Source organism: Microplitis mediator, chromosome 3 (assembly GCF_029852145.1).
Source record: "Microplitis mediator isolate UGA2020A chromosome 3, iyMicMedi2.1, whole genome shotgun sequence".
Classification (NCBI taxonomy): Eukaryota; Metazoa; Arthropoda; class Insecta; order Hymenoptera; family Braconidae; genus Microplitis; species Microplitis mediator.
This window is the reverse complement of record NC_079971.1, coordinates 4,540,183-4,562,776: the sequence shown is the minus strand read 5'-3', so window position 1 is coordinate 4,562,776 and position 22,594 is coordinate 4,540,183. Positions and strand designations below refer to the sequence as shown.

Below are 22,594 nucleotides of genomic sequence, written 5' to 3'. Positions count from 1 at the left end.
TTAAAAAATTTTCAAATAAATAAATAAAATGTCAGGAGTAAAAATTAAAAAATACGAATTTAGATAATTCAAAAATTAGCGCGCGCTTTTTTTAAAATTTCATTTATTTATTTAAAATTTATAAATTGTCTGACGTCTGTTACATTCACACTCACCTGCTAACCGATCATTCATATTTTTATTACAGAATTTGCGCGGCAAATATTTGAACTGAAGCTGTCAGTTTATAGAAAATGGAGGCAACTTAAAAAAAAAATATTTAGCGGGTGACAGGTTTGTAAACTTGACAGAATGATAACAAAAGTAAAAGTTAATAGTTTCAGTGTGTAGTGCACACTATCATTACTGTTCATTAGTCAATAGACCAAGTTGGAGTAAAGAGTGAAGAGGAAGAGGAATAGAGTAAAGACTGACGACTGTCGTGGTGAGTCTAGAGGTGAAGGAAGTGGTGGAGACTTTTAAAGTCTGCTCTTGGATGCTTTATAATTTTAAATAATATATATATATATATATATATATATACATATATAAACGTATATATATATATTTATAAGTGACAGTATTACAATGGAGAAAGAGGCTCTTTAATTACAATAAATAAAATAAGTAAGTAATTAAAATAATTTAAATTATTTAAATATTTGATATAAATTTATATTGTTTGTCATATTTTCAATTTATTAGGTGACGATCGAAGGAGATCTTGATGATGATAATTTTCTGGATGGTTTAAAATCTAAAAAAAGTCGATTAGAAAAAATTTGACAGATCGGTTTATTTATAATTAAATCAAGATGACAGAAAGTCTTATAAATGAATGGTTAGCTGACTATGCTGATGTATCACCAGCAGAACTGCCTACCTTTGCTAACACATTGTCTCAGGACAACGAAATAGTACGTGCTCTGTATGTACTTCTTGAGGAGCGAAATAAATATAGCGAGGTATGTTTAGTTTTATTTTTATTTTTATTTATGAGTGTGAATGTACCAGACGTCAGACAAATTTTAAATTTCAAATAAATAGAGTAAATAATTTAAAAAATAAAATTTAAAAAATTTTGAAATTAATGAGTGCATGTTTTAAAAATATTTTTTGAAAAATTATTTACTCTATTTATTTGTAATTTTAAATTTCTCTGTCCGCTGATTCACACTCATTTTTATTTAACGACCGGATGTCTGAGACTTTACTGGACTTGCGATGAGACAGGCTGAGGTGACTTGAAAAATGATGATTCATACTTGACCTACCCGTTAATCATTACTGATAAATAGTGATATATTTTTTTTACAGTTAATTGATCCTGTTTGTAATCAACTGTTCAATTTTTATCGATCAAGAGAAGTTCAGTTACAACGATTTGCATTACAATTTGTTCCTACACTTATTTTTATTTATCTTAATGCTGTAGCACATGCTGATATTAAGGTAAATCATCATTATAATTATTTATTATAAAATTAATTTACTTAATAATTATTTTTTAATAAAGAAATATACGATATTAGAATTAGCCGACGTCTAATAATTTTTGGATTTTTTTTTAGATGAAATTATAAAAAAAAAATTATTTTAAAAAAATGCACTTAGAGTTTTTTTAATTTTCTACATGTGCATTTTTTTCTTTTTTTTTTTTTTTAATTAATTAAACTGTTAATTGTCTGTTAACTCCAGAGTCATCATAAACGAGCATACAAACAAAAAAAAATAATTATTATTATTATTTATTATAAAATTTACAAAAAAAAAAAACTAAAAAAATGCACATGTAGAAAATAAAAAAAAATATAAGTGCAATTTTTAAAAATATTTTTTTTTTATAATTCATCGTTTTAAAAATAATAAAAAAAAATTCCTAATTAATTGATAAAACTTTTAATTTAAATGATAAACTAAAAAAAGATTAAAAATAAATGTTATCATGACAAATATAATAAATGAACTAGTTTGTAATTCACGTAATATTACATAATACAAATGACTGGTAAACACCAAGATTAAAGTCCTAGTGTTTAATTATACGATATCACGTCATCTTGAATTAATAGTATGCAAACAAACACTAATTAAATTCATATATATATTCATACAATAATTGCAGAGCTAAAAATATATATATAAATTTTTTTATCTAGAATTGCCGGTCGGTGGAAACGCTGCTGATCGGACTCTACAACCTCGAGGTAATAAACGAGAATGGGGAATCCAAGACCGTGTCATTTCGACTGCCCTCGCTGGCGATGCTGTCGATTTACCACGAGCCCTCGAGTCTCACTCACGCCTCCTTGACCGAGAGCGCAGTGAGACACTTCGAAGAATGCAACTCAAAGCTCGTTAGCTGGGGTCCACTTCAGCAAATAGAGACACTCAATGCCCAGAATCGGCTCAAAGTCATGACAGCGCTTTTATTTATTTATAACCAGCAGCTGAGTTACATCAACAAGTCCGCGTTAGAGCAGTTGTGCAAAGTTGCTACCAAGTACGTTTGTTAATTAAACACTTTACCAGTTAACAAATAATCTACTAGACTACTGTAGCAATTCAATTTTTTAGACTCGTAACTCAGGGGTTCTCGAAACCAGGACACCATCAGCGGGCCTCTTACAGCGAGTCCAGTTTTGTCCCGAGACTGCTACCCCGTATTCCCGTTTCAAATCAATTTCTTCTTGAATTTCTTCACGGTATTTATTTCGCGATGTACAATGACTGCTGGTACATCGGATGTCAAGCTGTCGAGGACATTCACAATCGCGCGTGCTACGATTGTTACCCAGATGTTATGCTCGTTACGAATGCGATACGTAATTCAAGCAGTTCCGGTCCTTCTGGTCTACTTGGTGACGCTTCTGTGGGAATAAGCGTCGCATTATCACCAGCAACTACCACTCCAACGATATCTAAATCAATGATCACCAATGCGTCATTCCGTACAAAAAAATTACCAGGTCAGTAATTAAATTATTTAAATTATAATTATAATAGATTTAGATTTAGACTTAGACCTAAACCTAGACCTAGACCTAGACCTAGATTTAGTTGAAATTAAAAAAAAAAACAATTAGTTACCCTTGTAATAAAATGGACGAATATTAGACGACCTGGATGTGAACTTATTCGAGGAAGAGTCAAAAAGTGGGACAGACGATAGAGAAAAAATGCCACGTCCGTCTCCCAGTGGCGGCAAACGACGTGCTTGGCTACGGAAGCACATGCACCAGTCGTTAGACGAAGACGAGGTCTTGCAGATACGCAGCGGCGGGTCATCTGTTGACAATTCGAGACGAGAAAGTCTCGCCAGTCAGGCCAGCGGATCCCCCAGTCGCACGTCGCCTAAAAAATTACGCGACCGCAAAGCTGGCTCTGTTCAAGAAGAAGTCGTCCGAAGACCGAGGAGAGATCGCAGCGACTCACCCGGAAATGAAAGCCGACTCAGTGCCGGTGCGCGGCTGTACCGAGTGCTTGAAGAGCAGGCTCTTGGTGAAGCCATCGTAGCTTCGGTCGATGGACTTTACATCAATGGACTCAGAGCCATTGAACAACGAGGCAAGCCAGGCAATGTCACTGCTGGCGCACTATCAAGTCACTCACGGTACCAGTTGTTGTAATTATCGAGAGTTTAATTCATCATGAAAACTCTCGTTATCCATAAGCACGTCACGTGAAATTTATATACCGCTTTCACGTACATTACATCACCGCTATGGAATAATCGCGCACATCTATTTTTTTTTTAATATATATATATATATACATATATGTATATTAATTGATTCATCAATATGTGGTGCATGTGTAGTTAAATTACACGGTTTATTAATGTAATTATTACTAAGCACGCTTTAGGTTTCAGGTTAATGAAGCCTAGGATTTTATAAAATATCACGCAACTGTTAACACACGAATATTACACTGAAAAAAAAAATTCAAAGTCAAAAATTATTTTATTAAATACTGCTTTTATACTGGAGAGACTCGACCAATTTGACGGAAAATATTTTGATAAATTTTACTGGGGTTTTAAAAAAAGGCAGACTCTAATTTTTTATGCAGAAATTTCTTGGTCATTTATTTTTTTTTGTAAAATTTTTTTCTGATTGATTATAAGAAATAAATTTTTATAAGAATTTATCTGACAGTTTAAACAGAATATTAATTTTTTTGTAAATATGACGTAGCATTAAAAAAAAATTTAACTATTAAATTATTGGTCGGCTTGGCAGATTTTTTTTCAGTGTTTTTAAATATTCAGACAACTTGGAAAACTTTTAATTATTATTATTAATATTAATATTAAATATTTTTATTTGTTTTTAGATGATATCCCAATCGTAGCAAAAGAAGACGTGGGTACTGATAAGGCAAACTTGGTATCAATATCAGAGGAACAAGACAGCACGGAACCCAGTCGCGTTGGATCTCTCCGGCAAGGAAAAGACACCAAAGGAAGTTCCAAGATCACGAACTTCAGCTTGACCAAAAAACCCCGCGAGAAAGACGGAAAATCAAAGAACGGTTACGTTGAGAAAGAAAAAAAATTGGGGCAAAAAGATTTAAAAACTCGCGGGCTAGACGGTGAGGAGGCGAATGGTTCCATAAAAAAGAAGAATGACTCGATAATAAGTGACGGCAATTCTAGTTACACTGACGTCGGGCTGTCTAATGACTTAGCGGATCTTGAATTGGAGAACTCGGTCAACATGAGAGTTCACGATCCCGACGGTTCCTCTGTTCAAGTCAGCTCGGTTTAGTCTTTGTTTATGTTTTTTTTAGTTCCCAGAGATTAGGATCTCTGAAGGCGAGGAAGAGACGACAAGATAAGAGACGGGAACAATTATGTATGTTTTACTTAATTAAATATGTTGAATATTGTTGACTGTTGATTATTATAGATGTTGTTAATGATTGATGATGGAAGCTAATGATGGCAATAATGAATTTAAGTCTGTAATTAAAGATTTTTTTTTTAAGTTCAATCGATGCATCCCTGGTGCCTAATACTTATTAATTAATTAATTAAATTAATCTTTAGCTTATTTTTATTAAGAGAATTCTCAGACCCCCCCCCCCCCACTTTTTAAAAATATTTAGTGACCTTAGCCGTAGGCGTAATTAAAATTTTATTAATTAATTTTTAAAAAATTACGTGGTTACAATTTTGCTGATGTTGATTTTTATAAATTTTACAAAACTATAAATTTAAAAAAAAAAAACATTTCAGGAAATTGCACCTGTAGTTTTTTAAATTTTCTATGTGTGCATATTTTTTTTTTTTTTTAATTTAATTGTTAAAAAAAATACAAAAATTCTTAATTGCCTGTTAATTTTAAGATCATAAATTTTCCTGTCAAATTTAAATTCAAAATCTAAAATTTTGTCTGCTACTTTCAGTGGCCAATTAATAAAATTTTAATTACGGTGACGGCAGCCGAGTCATTGAATATTTAAAAAAAATGGAGTTACTGTTTGAGAATGACCTCGAGTATAAAAAATTGTCTGTCTAGATTCACAATTTTTTTTTAATTTTTTTTAATAGTCAATCTATTATCACTGCCATCTAATCTAGTTGTAGGTGGGTAATTGTGTCAATGGCACAATATTTTAATCAGTTGTACCACTAATTAATTTCCCACTCGATTTAAATGAAACCCGGTAGAAAAAATATTTCAAATAATTATTTGAATCTAATATGAAATCACGACATAAATTACGATTGTGATTAAAATAAAATAAAAGTAAGTGAATTTAAATGATTTAGTTTGATATATTTTTTCTACAGAGCTTACAAATATCAAAAGAACAAAAATATGATAATAAATCTGTCGGAAGTGCAAGTTTGAAAGCTTATTAATTTAATTAAATTAAATAATAATAATCTTATAAATATAATATATATAAATATAAACATATGAATTGACCGGCTCGTATGATGCAAATACAATAGCTGTATATAATCAATATCTTTTATTCAAACTTATGAATGTTGTATATTTTTTCTCCTCTATAGTCTATCGTTGTATAAAAAAAAAAAAAAAAGAAGAAAAAAAAACAAAGGTGAGAAAAAGTAATAAGATTATTATGTGCTCTAGTTAAAATTGTTGACTCTTGTTCTATATTATATATAAAAAATAATATATATATATTTAAAAATGTACATACGCGATTATTTCATTAAAATATATATATATTTTTTTCTTCGTAGCTTAGGAACTAATCATTGTAATTAAATTTTAATTACGTCATTTTTAATCCGTAGTAATTATTTTTTTTTAGTAATATATATACATATATAATATATAAATATATATCAGTGGCGCGCAAAAATTGTCTTGTATAAAAATTTTTTTTTTTCGCATTTTAAAATTCGCGCCACTTGAAATTTAAATTTAATTTGATTCTACGGATTAAAAATTAAGATAATTATGCAAATTTTATTTAAAATTTTGAAAATATATTTTTTCATTTAAAATCTAGAAATTTGTAAAATAAAAAAAATATATTTTTATTTTAAATTATAAAGAAATTTTTTATTTTTTAATAATAAATGAAATGGCAGTGTTACAATTCTACTCACTTACAACTTTACTCAGCCTCAACTCTACTCACAAAAAATTGCTATTTTATCGATAGGCTAAAATATGTGAGAGTTGAAGCTGAGTAAAAAAAAAACTGTGAGTAGAGTTGAGGCTGAGTAAAAAAACTGTGAGTGAGTAGAGTTGTAGCTACTTCCCTTGAGTAGAGATATTGTGAGTAGAATTGTAACACTGCCAATGAAATTACTGCATAATTATCAATTTAATAATTAAAAAATCCTTCAAATTTTGTCCGTCATAATAATAAAGTAAAAATCATTATTATTTCAATAGAAAATTTTATTTTAATTGTACTTAATTTAATTGTTACAGCTTCGAAAAATTTAAAAAATTATTCTACTCTTAATTTACTGCACAATTATATAATTTACTGTTCAATTCCTTTTTGATCATTCCACTGTAAACTATGACTATTATTATTATCACAGTTATTTTAATTAACGCGATTAATGTTACCCAGTATTATTTAACTAAATAATAAACTGATGAAAGAAACAAAAAATTATATTAATACTGTATTAAAAAAAAAAAATTAACAAGCAATATATCGCAAAGAAAGAAAGAAAAAAATATAATACTGGATAAAATAAAAAAAAATTATTATTCTCCTTGAGATTCCTTTCAACCTGGGAGCCATCGCCAAAAAATCCCGCGAGATTTGAAAAATTTCGTTTAATTTTACTTAGACTGGAGATTCTGGATCTGTCTGATGCACCAGAGCTTCTAATTGGGCAACATAATCCAGACGTTCCTTGACGAAGTCTTTGATGTCTTCGTTGCACAAAAGCTGAGACTGTTTCAAAAATTCTGTAACCTTATTCTCACTTTCAGCAATTTTTATCTTAACTTTGTCCAGCTCAGACAAAAATTCCAACTGCTGAGTTTTCATGTCCGCTATTTTTTCTTCCAGACTTTTCTTTTTGTTTATCAATTTCGTCTGGGTGTTGCGCAGCTTCACGAGATTGCTTTCGTGCTCAGCTTCATATTTTTTTATCTCTTCTTGCAGTAATGCTTCATCATTTTCATGGAATAATTTCTCTTCAACGCTGATTGCTTCCTTTAATTCCTGTAGCTGACGATCCAAAACTTCAAAGCGTTTTGATTCTTCCCTAAAAATGAAGAACAAAAAAACAAAATAATTAAAATTAAATTTAAAATTAAAATCAATCAATTGAAGTAAATAAAAAAAAATTACATCAGACGTTTCTGAAATTTGAATGTATCAGGAAGTTTGCTGTGCAACTGAGCAATGAACAGTAAAAGTTTTTCAAAATGTTGAATCATCGGTTTCTTTTGCTGAATCGCTTCCTCACTCGCTATCCTCTTTTCTTCCTTATCCTCACGTTCCTTCTCCAGCTCCTGAAGTCTCAACTGGTCTTGATTTGGGTCAGCAACTATTTTGGTCTTCAATTGCTCGACAGTAGACTCTAATTTTTTCACATCGATGTATTTATTTTTAACTATTTCTTCAAGTTTACTGGTTTTACTCTGCAACTTTGCGTTGTGCTGACAAACTTTATCAATATTTCCCTGTCTCTTCTTCATCCTGCTGCGAATTTCATTGACCCTTTTGTCCATAGCTTCTGTCTGGGCGATCATACTCGCCATCTCAGCAGCGCGTTTGTTCATTCTCTCCTTAATCTCTTCAGTTTTCTTCTTGATATTTTCAATTCGCTCAGCTTCTGCGAATACTTTGTCTGTCTCCTCTTGCAATCTAGCAGAAGCATTTTGCGCGTACAGAGTAAAGTTGGCGAGGAATTTTAGTATCTTACGGGTGCGCTTGGATCCCGGTGATGTAATGTCGGTTACTGTAAAATCTTTCACAAATATTTTGTCACCAATTATTCCAATTACTTCTGATAAATTTAATAGACAGACGATATGTGACGCGTTTTGTTCCCCGGTTACTTTCAAAACGTCAACTTGATCAAATGCCGGCTGCAAAATTTTTTTGAAAATTAATATTAATTAATATAATTATTAAAAATAATAATTAATGATTATTGTAATAATTACCTGAGTTAGAGTTGCAACGTCGATGTGAAAACGTTGAAAAAATTCGGTGATAAATTTAATCATGAATGATTCTGTTGGATTTTTAAGATCTTCCATGGAAACCGGGAACTCTAGTTCTGTTAGAAGAGAATGAACGGACTCTGGTGAAAAATCCATTATGTTTTTTTTTAAATCGCGATGTAAATGATTATTTGATAATTTTATTAATTATAGACTTTTTAAATATTTAGTAATAAATTATTTTCAGCTAAATAACGACGAGAGTGTCTTTGGGTGACCGTTGGAATTTAAACAAAACATAACCTCAAATTTTCGAAGTATTTGTTGACAGTTATTTCAAATATGATTCCTAGAATTGACTTATCGCGCGCTCTTTTGTTAAACTAAAAATGATTAATTGTAAAAATTAATTACAACTTTAATTATTCGGCAAAAATTATTTTAAATTCTGAGTGTAAATGTAGCAGACTTGAGACAATTTATAAATTTAAAATAAAATGAAACTAAAGTTAGCAGACGTCTAAATATTTTTGGATTTTATTTTAGACAGTAAATTGTAAAAAAAAAAAATTTGAAAAAATTGCACCTATAGTTTCTTGAATTTGCTATATGTGCATTTTTTATGACCGTGAAATTAGCCGACACCCGCCATTTTAAAAATGAAAAAGCTTATAACTTTATAAAAAAAAAAAAATTTTCAAATTAAAAAAAAATGCTCGTGTAGATTTTTCAATTTTCTAGACGAGTATTTTATTATAAAAAGATCAAAAAATAAATACTCGAGGTACAATTTGAAATTAAATTTTAAGATTACTTATTTTGTATTCAAAAGGTTTTACAAACCTCATTACTTTTTGATTTTTATATATAATTTTTCGAAATCTAGACGAGTATTTTTTTTATTTTTCACTTTTCCAATTTTTTAATCTGAAAATTAACCGTTTTCGAATAAAATGTCTTGTAATTTAAAAGAAAACAAAAATTTTGAAATTTCAAAAAAATACTCGTGTACACGGAGAAAAATGTTGGTTCAAAATCTACCAATTTTTATTATGCTGTCGACGAAACTTGAAACAGGAAGGGAAGCATCCAAAAAATTATTATGCTCATACGAAAAATTATTATGCTGTATCATAATACTTACTACGCGCGAGACACTTATCGATAAGATTTAATAAAAATTGCTTCCATACATTATAATAATTGTGATGCGGCATAATAATTTTTCATAAGAGCATAATAATTTTTTGGATGCTTCCCTTCCTGTTTCAAGTTTCGTCGATAGCATAATAAAAATTGGTAGGTTTTGAACCAACATTTTTCTCCGTGTAGAGTTTTCAATTTTCTAAACGAGTATTTTTTTTTAAACGATCAAAAATACTCGAATTGTTATTTTAAATAAAAATTAATTAATAAAAATATCAATTATAATTTTTTTTTTTTTTTTATATTTTTCAAATTATTAAAATGATTATAACTCGGGCTTTAGCGACTTGACTCGTAGGACTTTTTTTGAAGGAAATAAAATTTCCTATAAAATTTCTATCAACATTTTTTAAGTACTTTCATTGGTTTATGTTCTGCGAGCCAATAAAGGTCAATTTCATAGGAAAAATGAGTTCCGCAACGGACACAAGTGAAACAGCTGGAATTACAGCTAAGTAACTATGGGCACTTTTGAAGAACACCAAATGCCCTACAATTTGCGACCAAAACCGCCTGGATATCATGGAACGCAGCTGAGTATTAGAAAGTTAAAAAAAAAGTAATATAATTTACGTGTATTTTAAATGGGAAATCTTTGAAATCTAATGGCAAGTACTGAGCATTGAAATTAAGAGCTCATATTTGGTGAGAAATTTTTTTTTCGATGAAGATTGCTCAATCTAGGACTCTAATATTTTTTTTCCTCCGGTATTATCTGTTACTTTCGATTGAAACAGTCTCAGAAATCGCCAGTTAAATTCTCTGGAAATCCCAGAGAAATCCCATAGAAATCCCATAGAAAATATAGACCCAGCACTCGGAGTTGTAAAAAAAATAGAATTATCGCAAGTTAAATTCTCTGGAAATCCCAGAGAAATCCCATAGAAAATATAGACCCAGCACTCGAAGATGTAAAAAAAATAGAATTATCGCAAGTTAAATTCTCTGGAAATCCCAGAGAAATCCCATAGAAAATATAGACCTAGCACTCGGAGTTTTAAAAAAAATAGAATTATCGCAAGTTAAATTCTCTGGAAATCCCAGAGAAATCCCATAGAAAATATAGACCTAGCACTCGGAGTTGTAAAAAAAATAAAATTATCGCAAGTTAAATTCTCTGGAAATCCCAGAGAAATCCCATAAAAAATATAGACCTAGCACTCGGAGTTTTAAAAAAAATAGAATTATCGCAAGTTAAATTCTCTGGAAATCCCATAGAAAATATAGACCCAGAGATGTGAGATTTTGCTTGAGCACTTAAAAAAAAAATTTTTTGCGGAAATGAATTACCCTAATATATATATATATATATATAAAATATTATTTGAAATTTCAAAATTTGTAAACAGCGTCAAAGCTTTTTAATTCTGTCGTAAGTACACTCTCGTAGTCATAAATACGGGAGCCTCCGACTATAAATTTTAAAAACAAATTAGCTTTTGATTAATTATAAATTTATGAATTTCTATTTAAAATAACAATTCGAGTATTTTTGATCGTTTAAAAAAAATACTCGTTTAGAAAATTGAAAACTCTACACGAGTATTTTTTTGAAATTTCAAAATTTTTGTTTTCTTTTAAATTACAAGACATTTTATTCGAAAACGGTTAATTTCCAGATTAAAAAATTGGAAAAGTAAAAAATAAAAAAAATACTCGTCTAGATTTCGAAAAATTATATATAAAAATCAAAAAGTAATGAGGTTTGTAAAACCTTTTGAATACAAAATAAGTAATCTTAAAATTTAATTTCAAATTGTACCTCGAGTAGTTATTTTTTGATCTTTTTATAAAAATACTCGTCTAGAAAATTGAAAAATCTACCCGAGCATTTTTTTTAAATTTGAAAATTTTTTTTTTTTCTAAAGTTATAAGCTTTTTCATTTTTAAAATGGCGGGTGTCGGCTAACTTAACGGTCATGCATTTTTTCAGTTTTTTTTTTTTTCTAATTGTCCGGTAAAAAAAAAAATCCGAAAATTTCCGATTGTCTGTAAACTTCTGGATCATGGAATAAATTAAAATAATGAATTTAAAAAAATGCGCGTACGGATTTATAATATGATCCTGAAGTTAGCAGATTTAAATTTTTTGGATTTTTTTTTTAACAAATCATTTACAAAAAAACAAAAACTAAAAATATATACACGTAGAAAATTTAAAAAACTACAGGTACAAATTTTTCAAATATTTTTTTTCTTGTAATTTATTGCTAAAAAAAAAGGCAAAAAATTATTAGACGTCGGCTAATAATTATATTTATGATCCTGAAGTTCGCAGACATTTAACATTTTTTGTTTTTCAAAAAATCAATTGCAAAAAAATTAAATAAAAATATGCACTCATAAAAAATTTAAAAAACTACAGGTGGAATTTTTTTTCAATAGTTTGTTTTTTTTGAAATTCAAAAATTATTGGACGTCGGCTAACTTCAGTATCATACGGATTTCGCGTTTACCTGAATATACATTTTTTAATTTTTTATCTCCTTACATTTTATTCATTTATTCTAAAATTTCAAAAATTGGCAACTGTTTGCTACATTCACACTCACAATAATTAATATATATATACATGTATATAAATTACTTAAAAATTTATCAGATTTTTAAGCGCATTCTCAGTGCCCCCAATTTTTTAAAAAATTCTATGACTTTATCTGTCCTGTAGTAAAATTTAATTAATTAATTAAACTTCTGATTGATGACAATTGTAAGTAATTTTTTTTCAAATCAAAACCTCAGCGAATTTGAAACCACGTTAACAATTAATTAAATTTTAAAACCATTGACAGTTTAGTTGAATATTTTTGAAAAGTGGCGGGAGGGGGTTTTGTCTGCAAATGCCTTTAATTTGAAAAAATGAAATCATTAATTGAAAAAAAAAAATTACTCATAATTGTCATCAATTAGGAGAACGAAATTCGGTAAATAAATTTCAGTAAAATCTTACATCAAATTTCGTACTTTTTAAAATTACTTTCAACTTTTTTCTAATTAATTAATTGATAAAATTTTAATTACGTCTATGGCAGTTTTAAGACTGAATATTTTTAAAAAGTGGAAGGAATTGTTTGAGAATTTCCTTGATTAATAATAAATATTAAAGTTTGAAATGAATGAAAGTATAAAATAAATGAGTAAAAATGATTTATTAATTAAAAAAAAAACAAATAATTATTAATCTTAAGTATAGAGTAATTTATTAATGATAAATTAAAAATAAAAGCTAACATGAATGTATTACAATAATAATCAATAATTATTATTCACTTGTGTGTAAAGCATTGACTGAAATAATATAAATTTAAATGACCTATACACTTAAACTCAAATATAAATATTTTCAATACGTGATTTTAAAATTTTTATAATTAAGTTTATAATTATTCAATCAAACTCAAGTAATCAATTTACAAAACGTAGTCAAGCTCGTAACGAATATATTGATTTTTTGGGTCATTCAAAATTCGCGGGTAGCCCGCGACCAGAGCGTCCTGTCCTCCGATGTAAAGGGAGTTGTAAATTTTCCAGTAGACATCTCTGACTTTTCTCGCAGGATGGAACAGACCTTGAAGAGTGTACTGGAGAATTTTTATAGGTCCCAGAGCAACACGGAGGCCATCAACTGCGTCCATGAATGCTTGGACAAGATGCGGCGAGGTCTCAAAGACATTTGGCCAGACGTGATTCAGCAAATGGATCAACGCATCTTCGCACCCGAATCCATAGACTCCAAGCGCCATGTGTTTGATAGCAGCACAGGCTGTCTGCCGATGAACCAGATCCCGGTCCATCAGCGCGTCTTCCAGCAGCGGACTCACCGCGTAAATATAATCCTTGCCCATCTCTCCAATGTATTCAAACAAAAATGACAATGACTTTAGAACTCCATTCTGTACATTCAGTTCAGGAACCCGGTACTCATTCATCAGAGCCGGCAGTACCGTGAAAGGACTGCAGGTTTCCGCGACAATGGCGATGGCCACCGTCGTGCAGACTCGGTTCTGTCGTTCCTGAACCTTCAGGTTATTCAGCAAAGTCGCCAGGACATCATGGGGACCAATTGCTTTCGCAATGTAACCAAATGTGTTGACAGTCGCACGACGAATAGCCTTTTTGTGAGCCTTCAAAAGCTCGAGCAGCTCAAAGCAGATGCGCATCCACTCACGTGCTGACACATACTCCGGACCACGGTCAGCTATCCTACCAACCAAATCAATGCAATTTTCTTGTACTTTCTCATGACGATTCTTGAGAATTGGCGTCAAACGCGGCAGCAAATCTTTTATCGGCGGTGTCATTTTGGTCATACCAATAACATTTACAATGGCTTTAAGTGCACCTAGAATACTACCCAAAACTTCTGGGTACTCTTCACCCAGATATTCATAAAGTACGACACCCAAGTGACCCATTAATTTTTCCTCTTGACACGTTTTCATTACAACCGCGATACGCGATATCAAATCAGCGGCTTGCTGTCTTACTTTAGCTGATTTATTATTCAATCGCCACAATATCGTACCACAAATTTGGGGTAAATAAGCTTTGACACGTTTGCCAAGGGTATTAACAATGGTACCAAATCCATTTAACATGACAACATCTTCAGTAGTCTGCTCTTGGAATGCATATAGAATTCCATCAATCAATTGCTCTTCAAGACGTGAATCAACATCAGCGGCACCAAGATTTCCCATTATTTTCTCTATGGTCTCCATCACCATTTTACGATACTGTTCATTTTCATCCTTAAGATCATCAACAACACGATTTATTATCTCGGATGCTCCAACTTTGTTGGCAATTTCCACGGTGGTGTCAACAAGCTGACGGTAATTTCTGCGATCCAGCGCCATTCTGTGGTTCCAGAAGTGTTTGAAAAAGTGAGGCAGTATCTCGTCTTTAATGTACTGAGCTTCAACACCATCGGTACCACAGCACTGCTTCACTACCTTCAGTACAATTTTCTTCATCTCTTCATCCGGGGACTGGAACTCACGGATGAGAATCAGCATCACCTCACGCGTATAATAATTTGCGTACTCGGCGTCCATGAGAGGGATTAAATAACCGATGGCTTTTAAAAAGGCGGCTAGACCTTTACCTCGATGTGTCCTGATACCTTTCCACAGAGGTTTCAGCACAGAGTCGAAGCTTTCGATACCGTAGGGAGTCGCTGCTTCGGCGAGCGCAGCGATAGCCAACGCGGTGATGGTTCTCACTTTCTGCTGCTCGTCCACCAACCCGTGCTCGATAATTTCGACGAGACTTTTCAAGTGCGGGAGGATAGCGCAGCCCATTAGAATAGCAATCTGCTGGACGATTTTAATTCCCGTGTGTCTTGCTTGCCATGACTTTTTACTCCGGCATACGGCTTTCAAAAACGGGAGCAGCGAGGGGATTCCCAGAGCTGAAGCAACGACGGCGAATGCACGAGCTGTTGTATTTCTTACGTACTCGTCGATGTTATCAATATCAGGTCTCATTGTTGAGATCATCGTGGCCAGACCCGCGGCTTTCGCTAAATTTGAAATTATCTCACGACCTTCGACACGCGCATAGTAATCTTCGTCAATTAGCAGAGGCTCGATGACGACTAGAATTTTGTGGACGTACGGACGCACCAGATCGTCAAGTTTGTAGAGAATTCGGTCGATTACTTTGACGAGAAGATGCCGCTCTTGGTCTTCGAGTGTCGGCGACATCAACAGCGGGAGGATTTGATTGAAAAGAGGCCCGGCTCCAAACTCCCGCGCTTTGTCGGTGATCTGTCTCAGGGCGGCTTTTCTCATTGGCGGAGTTCCATTTTTTATTTTCAACAGGAGCTTCATTATTTTGCGTTCCTTTTGCTCGTCGGGACTCAGCGACTCCTCGTCGACGTCAACGAGAAGTTTATCAAAGTACTGAGCATCCTCGGGTTTCATGAACGGCAAGTTGCCTTTGGGTTGATTGTCAACGAATTTCGCGCTCTTGTCTTCCGTTTGAATGAAAAATCCCTGAGGGGTTCCCGCCATTGGCGTAGGAGTCGCAGTGAGTTTTCTTGCTGGGGTACGAATGGGAACGTAACCTGCGGGTGGTTGGAGAATTTTGTAACCTGGAGGAAACAATGAGTCGAGCTCGTCGTCAGACAACGGACGATTACGCTCATCAATCTCACGTTCCCACCGGTAGGCTTGGAGCTGCTCTGGCGTCATTGACATGAGTTGTCCAGGTGTAGGTGTCGTCATGCCCATTGCTTTGGGTCCAGTGGGTGTTACTGCACTGGGAGTCATTATTGTCGTCTGGTGCGGAGTCGTCAAAGGTGTCGCGGGTGTTTGTGGAGTCATTGAACCCGGGGTTTGGTTAGACGGAGTCTCGTCCCAACGACTGCGTCGCTTAGACGCCGAGGGTGTTGGTGTTTCTTGAATCAAATCACCAGCCACCCGATCGGTACGCGGAGTCTCAGCCCATCCGCTATTGTGACCTGGAGTTTCGCGCTCCGTTTTCGGTGTCTCGTCCCATCGGTTACGACGACTAGAAATAACTTTGTCGTGCGACGGAGTTTCGCGTCCTGGGGTCACTGCTCCAGGTGTCGCATGGCTCGGAGTCGTTTCCCACATTCTTGTACTGACTCCAGGAGTTGCTCCAGGTGTCTCGCCACCTTTGCCATGTCCTGGTGTTTCGTCCCATCGTATCGCTGCTGGCGTAACCTTTGAACATAAATTTATAAATTAATGACTGACTATAAAATCCATTGAAAAATTTTTTAAATAAATAATGAACTTACATCAGCGTTATCCCAAGATGTTGGTGTTGCTGCAGTACCTGTAGGTTTTTTAGCAACTGGTGTATCATCAGTTTGATCCCACCGACCGCGTTTTTTTGGAGCTGGTTTAGGTTCACCGTTTGATTTTAGTGTTCCGTCTTTAGATTTTTCAATTATTTTTTTACGTATCTACAACAATAAAAATAAAAATTATTACAATACAATAAAATAAGTGACCCAGTAATTGACCATGACCCGAGTTTTGATCTTTCAGTCTTTGAAAAATCGTAAACTGGACTCTTTATTACCCAAATAAAATTTTAAAAAATTTACCTCAGATTCTTCGCCTCTGATCATCTGCTCTTTCATAATCTCCGTGTAACCACGTGATCCAATATCTGGAGTTTTACCACCTGTAACCAGGAATCAAACGTCACGCAAAACGTAACAATTAGTATACTTTTATAAATAACATCAGAATATAAATATAAATATAGATATTAAATAGAAAAAAAAAATATTTAAATTGTTAATAAATGACTTCCTAGTCCAGTTTAAACTTTTTATCGTGTGTTCAATGTCCGAGAATGTAATTGAGGCTACTGAGTTCACTCTTATATTAATTACTTGGTATATAAAAATAATATATTTAAATAATTAAATAATTATTGAAATAATTAATTATTAAGAGTTGCGTCAGTAGCCCAGGGACATTATTAAATACGTACGTGATGGTTTATGGCCATAAGGAACACTCGCCTGCTCATGTCTTCCACATCGTTATAAACTTTAGCCATCTAAAAATTAACTCATTCTCGTTATTAATAATATTTTCATTCAAAACCACCCATACTAAGAGAACTCAACAGAATAAATTTAACGGTCGCGATCAAAGCCTGCAATCAGGTGACAAAACTTTCCCGCATTTTTACTTTTAGTGGAAAAATTTCTATTGAGATTTTTGAATAAAAAATTTAAATAAAGTCCAGACATTAGGGATGATGATGATAAGAAAATATGAGTGATAAATAAATATATAAAGGAGAAAGAAATGTCGATTGCAAGCTTTGTCGCGTGATAACAACAATTCAATTGTCGGTTTTGTTTAACCTTCGACAAAGTATCCTGGGAAAGTGGATGATTCCAAATGTGCTGATCGTCACTAAGATTGAAAAAAAATTCATACATTAGTATGGTATATTTATTAAGTAAAAACACACATTCATTCATCATACATTCACACAAAACTAATATTTTAAACTGACAATTGACAACTGAGTAATCAAAATTTATATTCAAATTCTACTGAAGCGTAAGATTTAACAGCGAGTCAAATATTTTATAAAGTTTAAACTTCAATTAATGAGTTTTTTACTTAAAAAAGAAAATAATAAAAATTAAGTGGTTATTTAGTTTAAAAAATACAAACCGTCAGCAAATGGATCAACTCGCTCTGGCGATATGATCATACGGCGACGTTTTTGACGATATTCATCTTCACGGTCGGCGATTGTGGGACGTCTCCGATCAGCAAATGGATCATATTCTTTTTCACTCTGAAAATAAATAAATAAATAAATAAATTAATTAATTAATTAATTAAACAGGATGGCAATTAAAATGTCGCGGAATTCCCTGACCAAGTCATGATACTGAAGTCAGCAGACGTCTAATAATTTTTTACTTTTTTTCAAAACGATAAATTAAAAAAATTGCACCTGTAGTTTTTTAAATTTCTTACATGTACATATTTTTTAATTTTTTTTTGCAATTCATTATTTTGTTGAAAAAAAAATTCAAAAATTTTAATTGTCTGTTAATTTGAGGATCATGACCAAGTCAGCAGACGTCTAATAACTTTTTGATTTTTTCCAAAACGATAAATTCAAAAAATTGCACCTGTAGTTTTTTACATTTCCTACAAGTGCATATTTTTAAAAAATTTATTTTTTGAATTTAAATTGCCGAGAAAAATTCAAAAATTTTTAACTGTTTGCTAACATCAGGATCATGACCAAGTCTTGTAATTATGAGAAAAATTATTGACAGTAGGGCAAGATGATGATGATTATAAATACCTGGGCAATATCATTAAGTAAAGCAGCTGGTGCAGTGTAACCAGGTCTTTTATTAGAGCTAAATGTACTGGGTTCATAATCCTCGTCATCAATCTCATCATTGGCAGCAATTGACGTAACATATCCGTCAAATTTGTTGTTTGATCCGTCATAAATATCTTGATCATAAAATCCTGTTTCCCCGAGTCCAACTTGCTCTTTCTCAGACACTGCATTTTGAATTTCTTTTTTCTTGGACTGGATCTCACGAATCTGGGCTTCAATATCTGTAACATGTAAATTTTAAATTAATTGCATCCTAACCTCAATTTTAAATATTCAAACTTTGTTTGTTTTTTGTTTCACTGATATTTTTATAAATCAAATTTGAAAAAGTAAAAAAATAATGAAATTTATACATGAGAATAAATTTAAATATTCGAACTTGAAATTAATAATTAAATGAATTTATACCTTCGTGAGTACGTGGAATGGAGGCCATGGTAGAGCCGTTGTCTGGAATTGTTGGTCTCCAATAAAAGTTAACTTACGATGCTACTGAAACTTATGGCTCTGTTTTTTTGACAGCACTTGTCTAGATTTATTTTATAGTCACGTTTTTTAATTTAATTATTTTTTTTTTAAATGTTTATTTATTTAATGCTAACATCCCATCACTTGGAATACACAACGACATTAAATATGAATTAAACGTTTGTGCTTTTGGTTTTGTAATTATAGGGGGTAGAGTTGATGTAAGCAGGATGGGTAGTAATTAGTTGAGTAGACCAATGGTTTTAAAACTGCAGAAGTGTAAAAGTTAAGGCTGGGCTGCAACAACTACATGAGTGTGAAATGATTCTGAAGTTAGCCGGCATCTAATAATTTTTGGAATTTTTCAAAATCGTAAATTATTAAAAAAAAATATATTTTAAGAAATTGCACTTTTAGTTTTTTAAATTTTCTACAAGTGCATACTTTTAGTTTTTTTAATTTTTGCAATTAACTAGTTGGAAATAAAATTCAAAAATTTTTAATTGTCTGCTAAATTCATGATACTGAAATTGGCTGACGTCTGATAATTTTTGGATTTTTATAGAAACGGTAAATTATAAAAAAAAATTATTTTAAAAAATTGCACTTATAGTTTGTTCAATTTTCTACATGTGCATATTTTTAATTTTCCTTTTTTTTAAGGCTGGGCTGTACTAAACGAATTTTTGAATTTTACTTTTCTTTTAATTTATTAATCAATTGTTATTACAGAAATTTTTATAGCTTCCGAAAAAATGTAAAAGATGAACTTTTTCGGAAGGTTTTCATCATTCGAGTGGCGCAATTATTCAAAATGTAATTAGAAAAGTAAAATTCGAAAATTCGTTTAGTACTGCCGACTCTTAATCAAATTATTAAAATAAAAAATCAGAAAATTGTTAATTGTCTGCTAACTTCAGGATCACTTAAATTCAGGATCATAGTGTGAATGTAGCAGATATATGAGACAAATTTCAAACTACAGATAAACGAATTAAATAATCAAAAATATAAAAATAAAAAAAAATGCACATACTCATTTTCGAATTCTATAAATGTGTGTTTTTAAAATTTTATTTTATTTTTATTTAATTCACCTATTTCGAAATTTTGAAAATTAACAATTGTCAGATACATGTATTTTCTATGGATTTTTTTAGACGGTGGCAAGTTCTGAGTTTTCAATAGATTTTCTTTATATTTTCGATGGATTTTCTTAGACTGTAACAGGTCCTGAGTTTTCAATAGATTTTCTTTATATTTTCGATGGATTTTCTTAGACTGTAACAGGTCCTGAGTTTTCAATAGATTTTCTTTATATTTTCGATGGATTTTCTTAGACTGTGACAGGTCCTGAGTTTCTATAGATTTTTAATTAATTTTCCATGGATTTTTTTAAACAGGACGTCCTAATTATCTATAGACTCTTCGTGAGGACTTTATCCTGCCATTAAAATTTAAATTTTGATTCGCTGTCAATACCCGCGCGCTTTCATGAAATTCCACCCTAAAATTTGATCATGAGATTCAAGATTATGGACCTAATTCCAACCTAACCTAATTGTCATTAAAAAAATTACAAATAATAATTACAAAAATGGACAATTTCATTTAAAAAATCACAAAAATCAATCAATAAGAAGATAATACTTTTTTTTGCAATATTTTATTTCAACCTCCGAAATTAATTTACTAAATAATTAAATTTCCGACACTTCTGTAGATACCAACAAATTTCCATCACTTATCGACGTAATTTCCAGTTGTCTACAGAATTTAAATCAAAACGTCAAAATGAAGCTGGTGGCAAGAAACATTGAGAGAGATGGTGGCGGGTAAGCTGTCAAAAATTAATTTTAATTTTATAAGTCTACTCCATATGGAATCATTCAGAATTTAAAAAGTAAATTTTCCCGTGGGTTTATTTAGAAGCGTTTGTCTCATTCCCGAAAATCCTGAGGACATGTGGCACGCGTACAATCTCATAGCAGAAGGAGACTGCATCTGCGGGTCCACAATCCGCAAAGTTCAAACCGAAAGTTCTACAGGAAGTACCAACAGCACCAGAGTCCGCACCACACTGACAATTAAGATAGAAAATATAGACTTCGATACCCAGGCATGTGTTCTAAGACTGAAGGGACGTAACATCGTCGAGAATCAATACGTCAAGGTATTAAATTTCTCATCAACAGACTTAATGAGCAACGTCATTGAGTAATTAACCGTCAGAAATCGTCCTGTTTAATTCCGTTTACTGTAAATTTTTATTTTAACTACAGATGGGTCAGTACCATACCCTAGACATTGAACAGAACCGGAAATTTACCCTGAAAAAAATAAAATGGGACTCGATAGCATTGGAGAGAATAGACATGGCGTGCGATCCGACTCAAAATGCCGACGTAGCTGCGGTAGTTATGCAGGAAGGAATAGCGCACGTGTGTCTGATAACTTCAAACATGACAATAGTCCGTGCCAAGATCGATCAAGTCATCCCGCGAAAGCGCAAGGGCATGGTGTCGCAGCACGAGAAAGGACTGAATCGGTTTTACGAGAACGTCGTCCAGGCGATTCTGCGTCATGTTAATTTTGATATCGTCAAGTGTGTGATCATCGCCAGCCCGGGGTTCGTCAAGGATCAGTTCATGGAGTACATGATCCAGCAGGCGATCAAGACTGACAACAAAGTCCTGCTGGACAACAAGAGCAAGTTTATTCTGGTCCACGCGAGCTCGGGATTCAAGCACTCGCTGAAAGAAGTCCTGGCTGATCCTGCAGTGGTCGCCAGAATGGCCGACACCAAAGCTGCAGGTGAAGTGAAAGCTCTGGAACAGTTTTACGCTATTCTGCAAAATGATCCCGCGAGAGCTTTCTATGGGAAGAAACACGTCCAGGTGGCTGCTGCTGCTCAAGCTGTTGAAACTCTGCTTATTTCTGATAAATTATTCAGGTATCATATTTTTGTAAGGTTGTAATTTAATTTGTTGATTGATTGATTTATTGATTTGATTTGTTTCCCAGGTGCCAAGATGTTGCGACGAGAAAAGAATATGTCGAATTAGTTGAAAGTGTGAGGGATGCCAATGGAGATGTCAAGATATTTTCAAGTATGCACGTGTCTGGAGAACGTAAGTTTATTTTTTTCACTTGTAAAACTTGAATCAGTTATCAAAGAAAAAATTTTAGTTGATAAAAAAAAAAAAATAACGGAATTTATTATCTAGAACTTGATCAACTTACGGGTGTAGCAGCAATTTTAAGATTTCCAATGCCAGAGTTGGAAGACGAGAGTAATGACAGTGATTCTTCAGATGATTAACATGATTTTTTTTTACTACTGTTGATATTGTTTTATAATGATGGCAATTTAATTTATAATGAATTACTAAAGTGTCTTAATAATTATAAATTATATATGTTAACTTATTGTATAAATA

General features: G+C 32.3%; 4 protein-coding genes across 8 annotated transcripts; 2 read left to right on the top strand and 2 right to left on the bottom strand.

Annotated features, from left to right (window-relative positions):
• The first annotated feature begins 331 nt into the window (after nt 1–331).
• LOC130664938 (hyccin) lies at nt 332–6,064 on the top strand. 2 transcript variants are annotated; one of them, XM_057465138.1, is made up of 7 exons: nt 332–606; nt 685–944; nt 1,297–1,431; nt 2,139–2,482; nt 2,557–2,948; nt 3,097–3,592; nt 4,318–4,455. In XM_057465138.1, the coding sequence occupies exons 2-7, from the start codon at nt 795–797 to the stop codon at nt 4,319–4,321; spliced, it is 1,521 nt and encodes a 506-aa protein (XP_057321121.1). In that variant the 5' UTR covers nt 332–606; nt 685–794; the 3' UTR covers nt 4,322–4,455. The 2 variants fall into 2 exon arrangements, with proteins under 2 accessions (XP_057321121.1, XP_057321122.1); XM_057465139.1 differs by lacking the exon at nt 3,097–3,592 and having other exon boundaries at nt 341–606; nt 4,318–6,064.
• Nucleotides 6,065–6,731: 667 nt separating this feature from the next.
• Nucleotides 6,732–9,034, bottom strand: LOC130664939 (kinetochore protein Nuf2-like). The gene is made up of 3 exons (XM_057465140.1): nt 8,610–9,034; nt 7,789–8,531; nt 6,732–7,702 (listed from the first exon to the last, which is right to left on the bottom strand). Exons 1-3 carry the CDS (start codon nt 8,763–8,765, stop codon nt 7,276–7,278), a joined length of 1,326 nt encoding a protein of 441 aa, XP_057321123.1. The 5' UTR covers nt 8,766–9,034; the 3' UTR covers nt 6,732–7,275.
• Nucleotides 9,035–12,992: 3,958 nt separating this feature from the next.
• On the bottom strand, nt 12,993–19,351 carry LOC130664538 (splicing factor 3B subunit 1). Of its 4 annotated transcripts, none has more exons than XM_057464485.1 (6): nt 19,095–19,351; nt 18,642–18,907; nt 17,993–18,119; nt 16,897–16,976; nt 16,585–16,752; nt 12,993–16,507 (listed from the first exon to the last, which is right to left on the bottom strand). In XM_057464485.1, the coding sequence occupies exons 1-6, from the start codon at nt 19,120–19,122 to the stop codon at nt 13,226–13,228; spliced, it is 3,951 nt and encodes a 1,316-aa protein (XP_057320468.1). In that variant the 5' UTR covers nt 19,123–19,351; the 3' UTR covers nt 12,993–13,225. The 4 variants fall into 4 exon arrangements, with proteins under 4 accessions (XP_057320468.1, XP_057320471.1, XP_057320469.1 ...); XM_057464488.1 differs by lacking the exon at nt 19,095–19,351 and adding an exon at nt 17,292–17,360 and having other exon boundaries at nt 12,994–16,507; nt 17,674–18,119; nt 18,642–18,663; XM_057464486.1 differs by lacking the exon at nt 19,095–19,351 and having other exon boundaries at nt 12,994–16,507; nt 17,292–18,119; nt 18,642–18,663.
• A 1,330-nt stretch (nt 19,352–20,681) lies between these two features.
• LOC130665855 (protein pelota) lies at nt 20,682–22,579 on the top strand. Its single transcript, XM_057466469.1, has 5 exons — nt 20,682–20,989; nt 21,084–21,327; nt 21,437–22,107; nt 22,179–22,285; nt 22,382–22,579. Exons 1-5 carry the CDS (start codon nt 20,949–20,951, stop codon nt 22,474–22,476), a joined length of 1,158 nt encoding a protein of 385 aa, XP_057322452.1. The 5' UTR covers nt 20,682–20,948; the 3' UTR covers nt 22,477–22,579.
• Nucleotides 22,580–22,594: the final 15 nt, after the last annotated feature.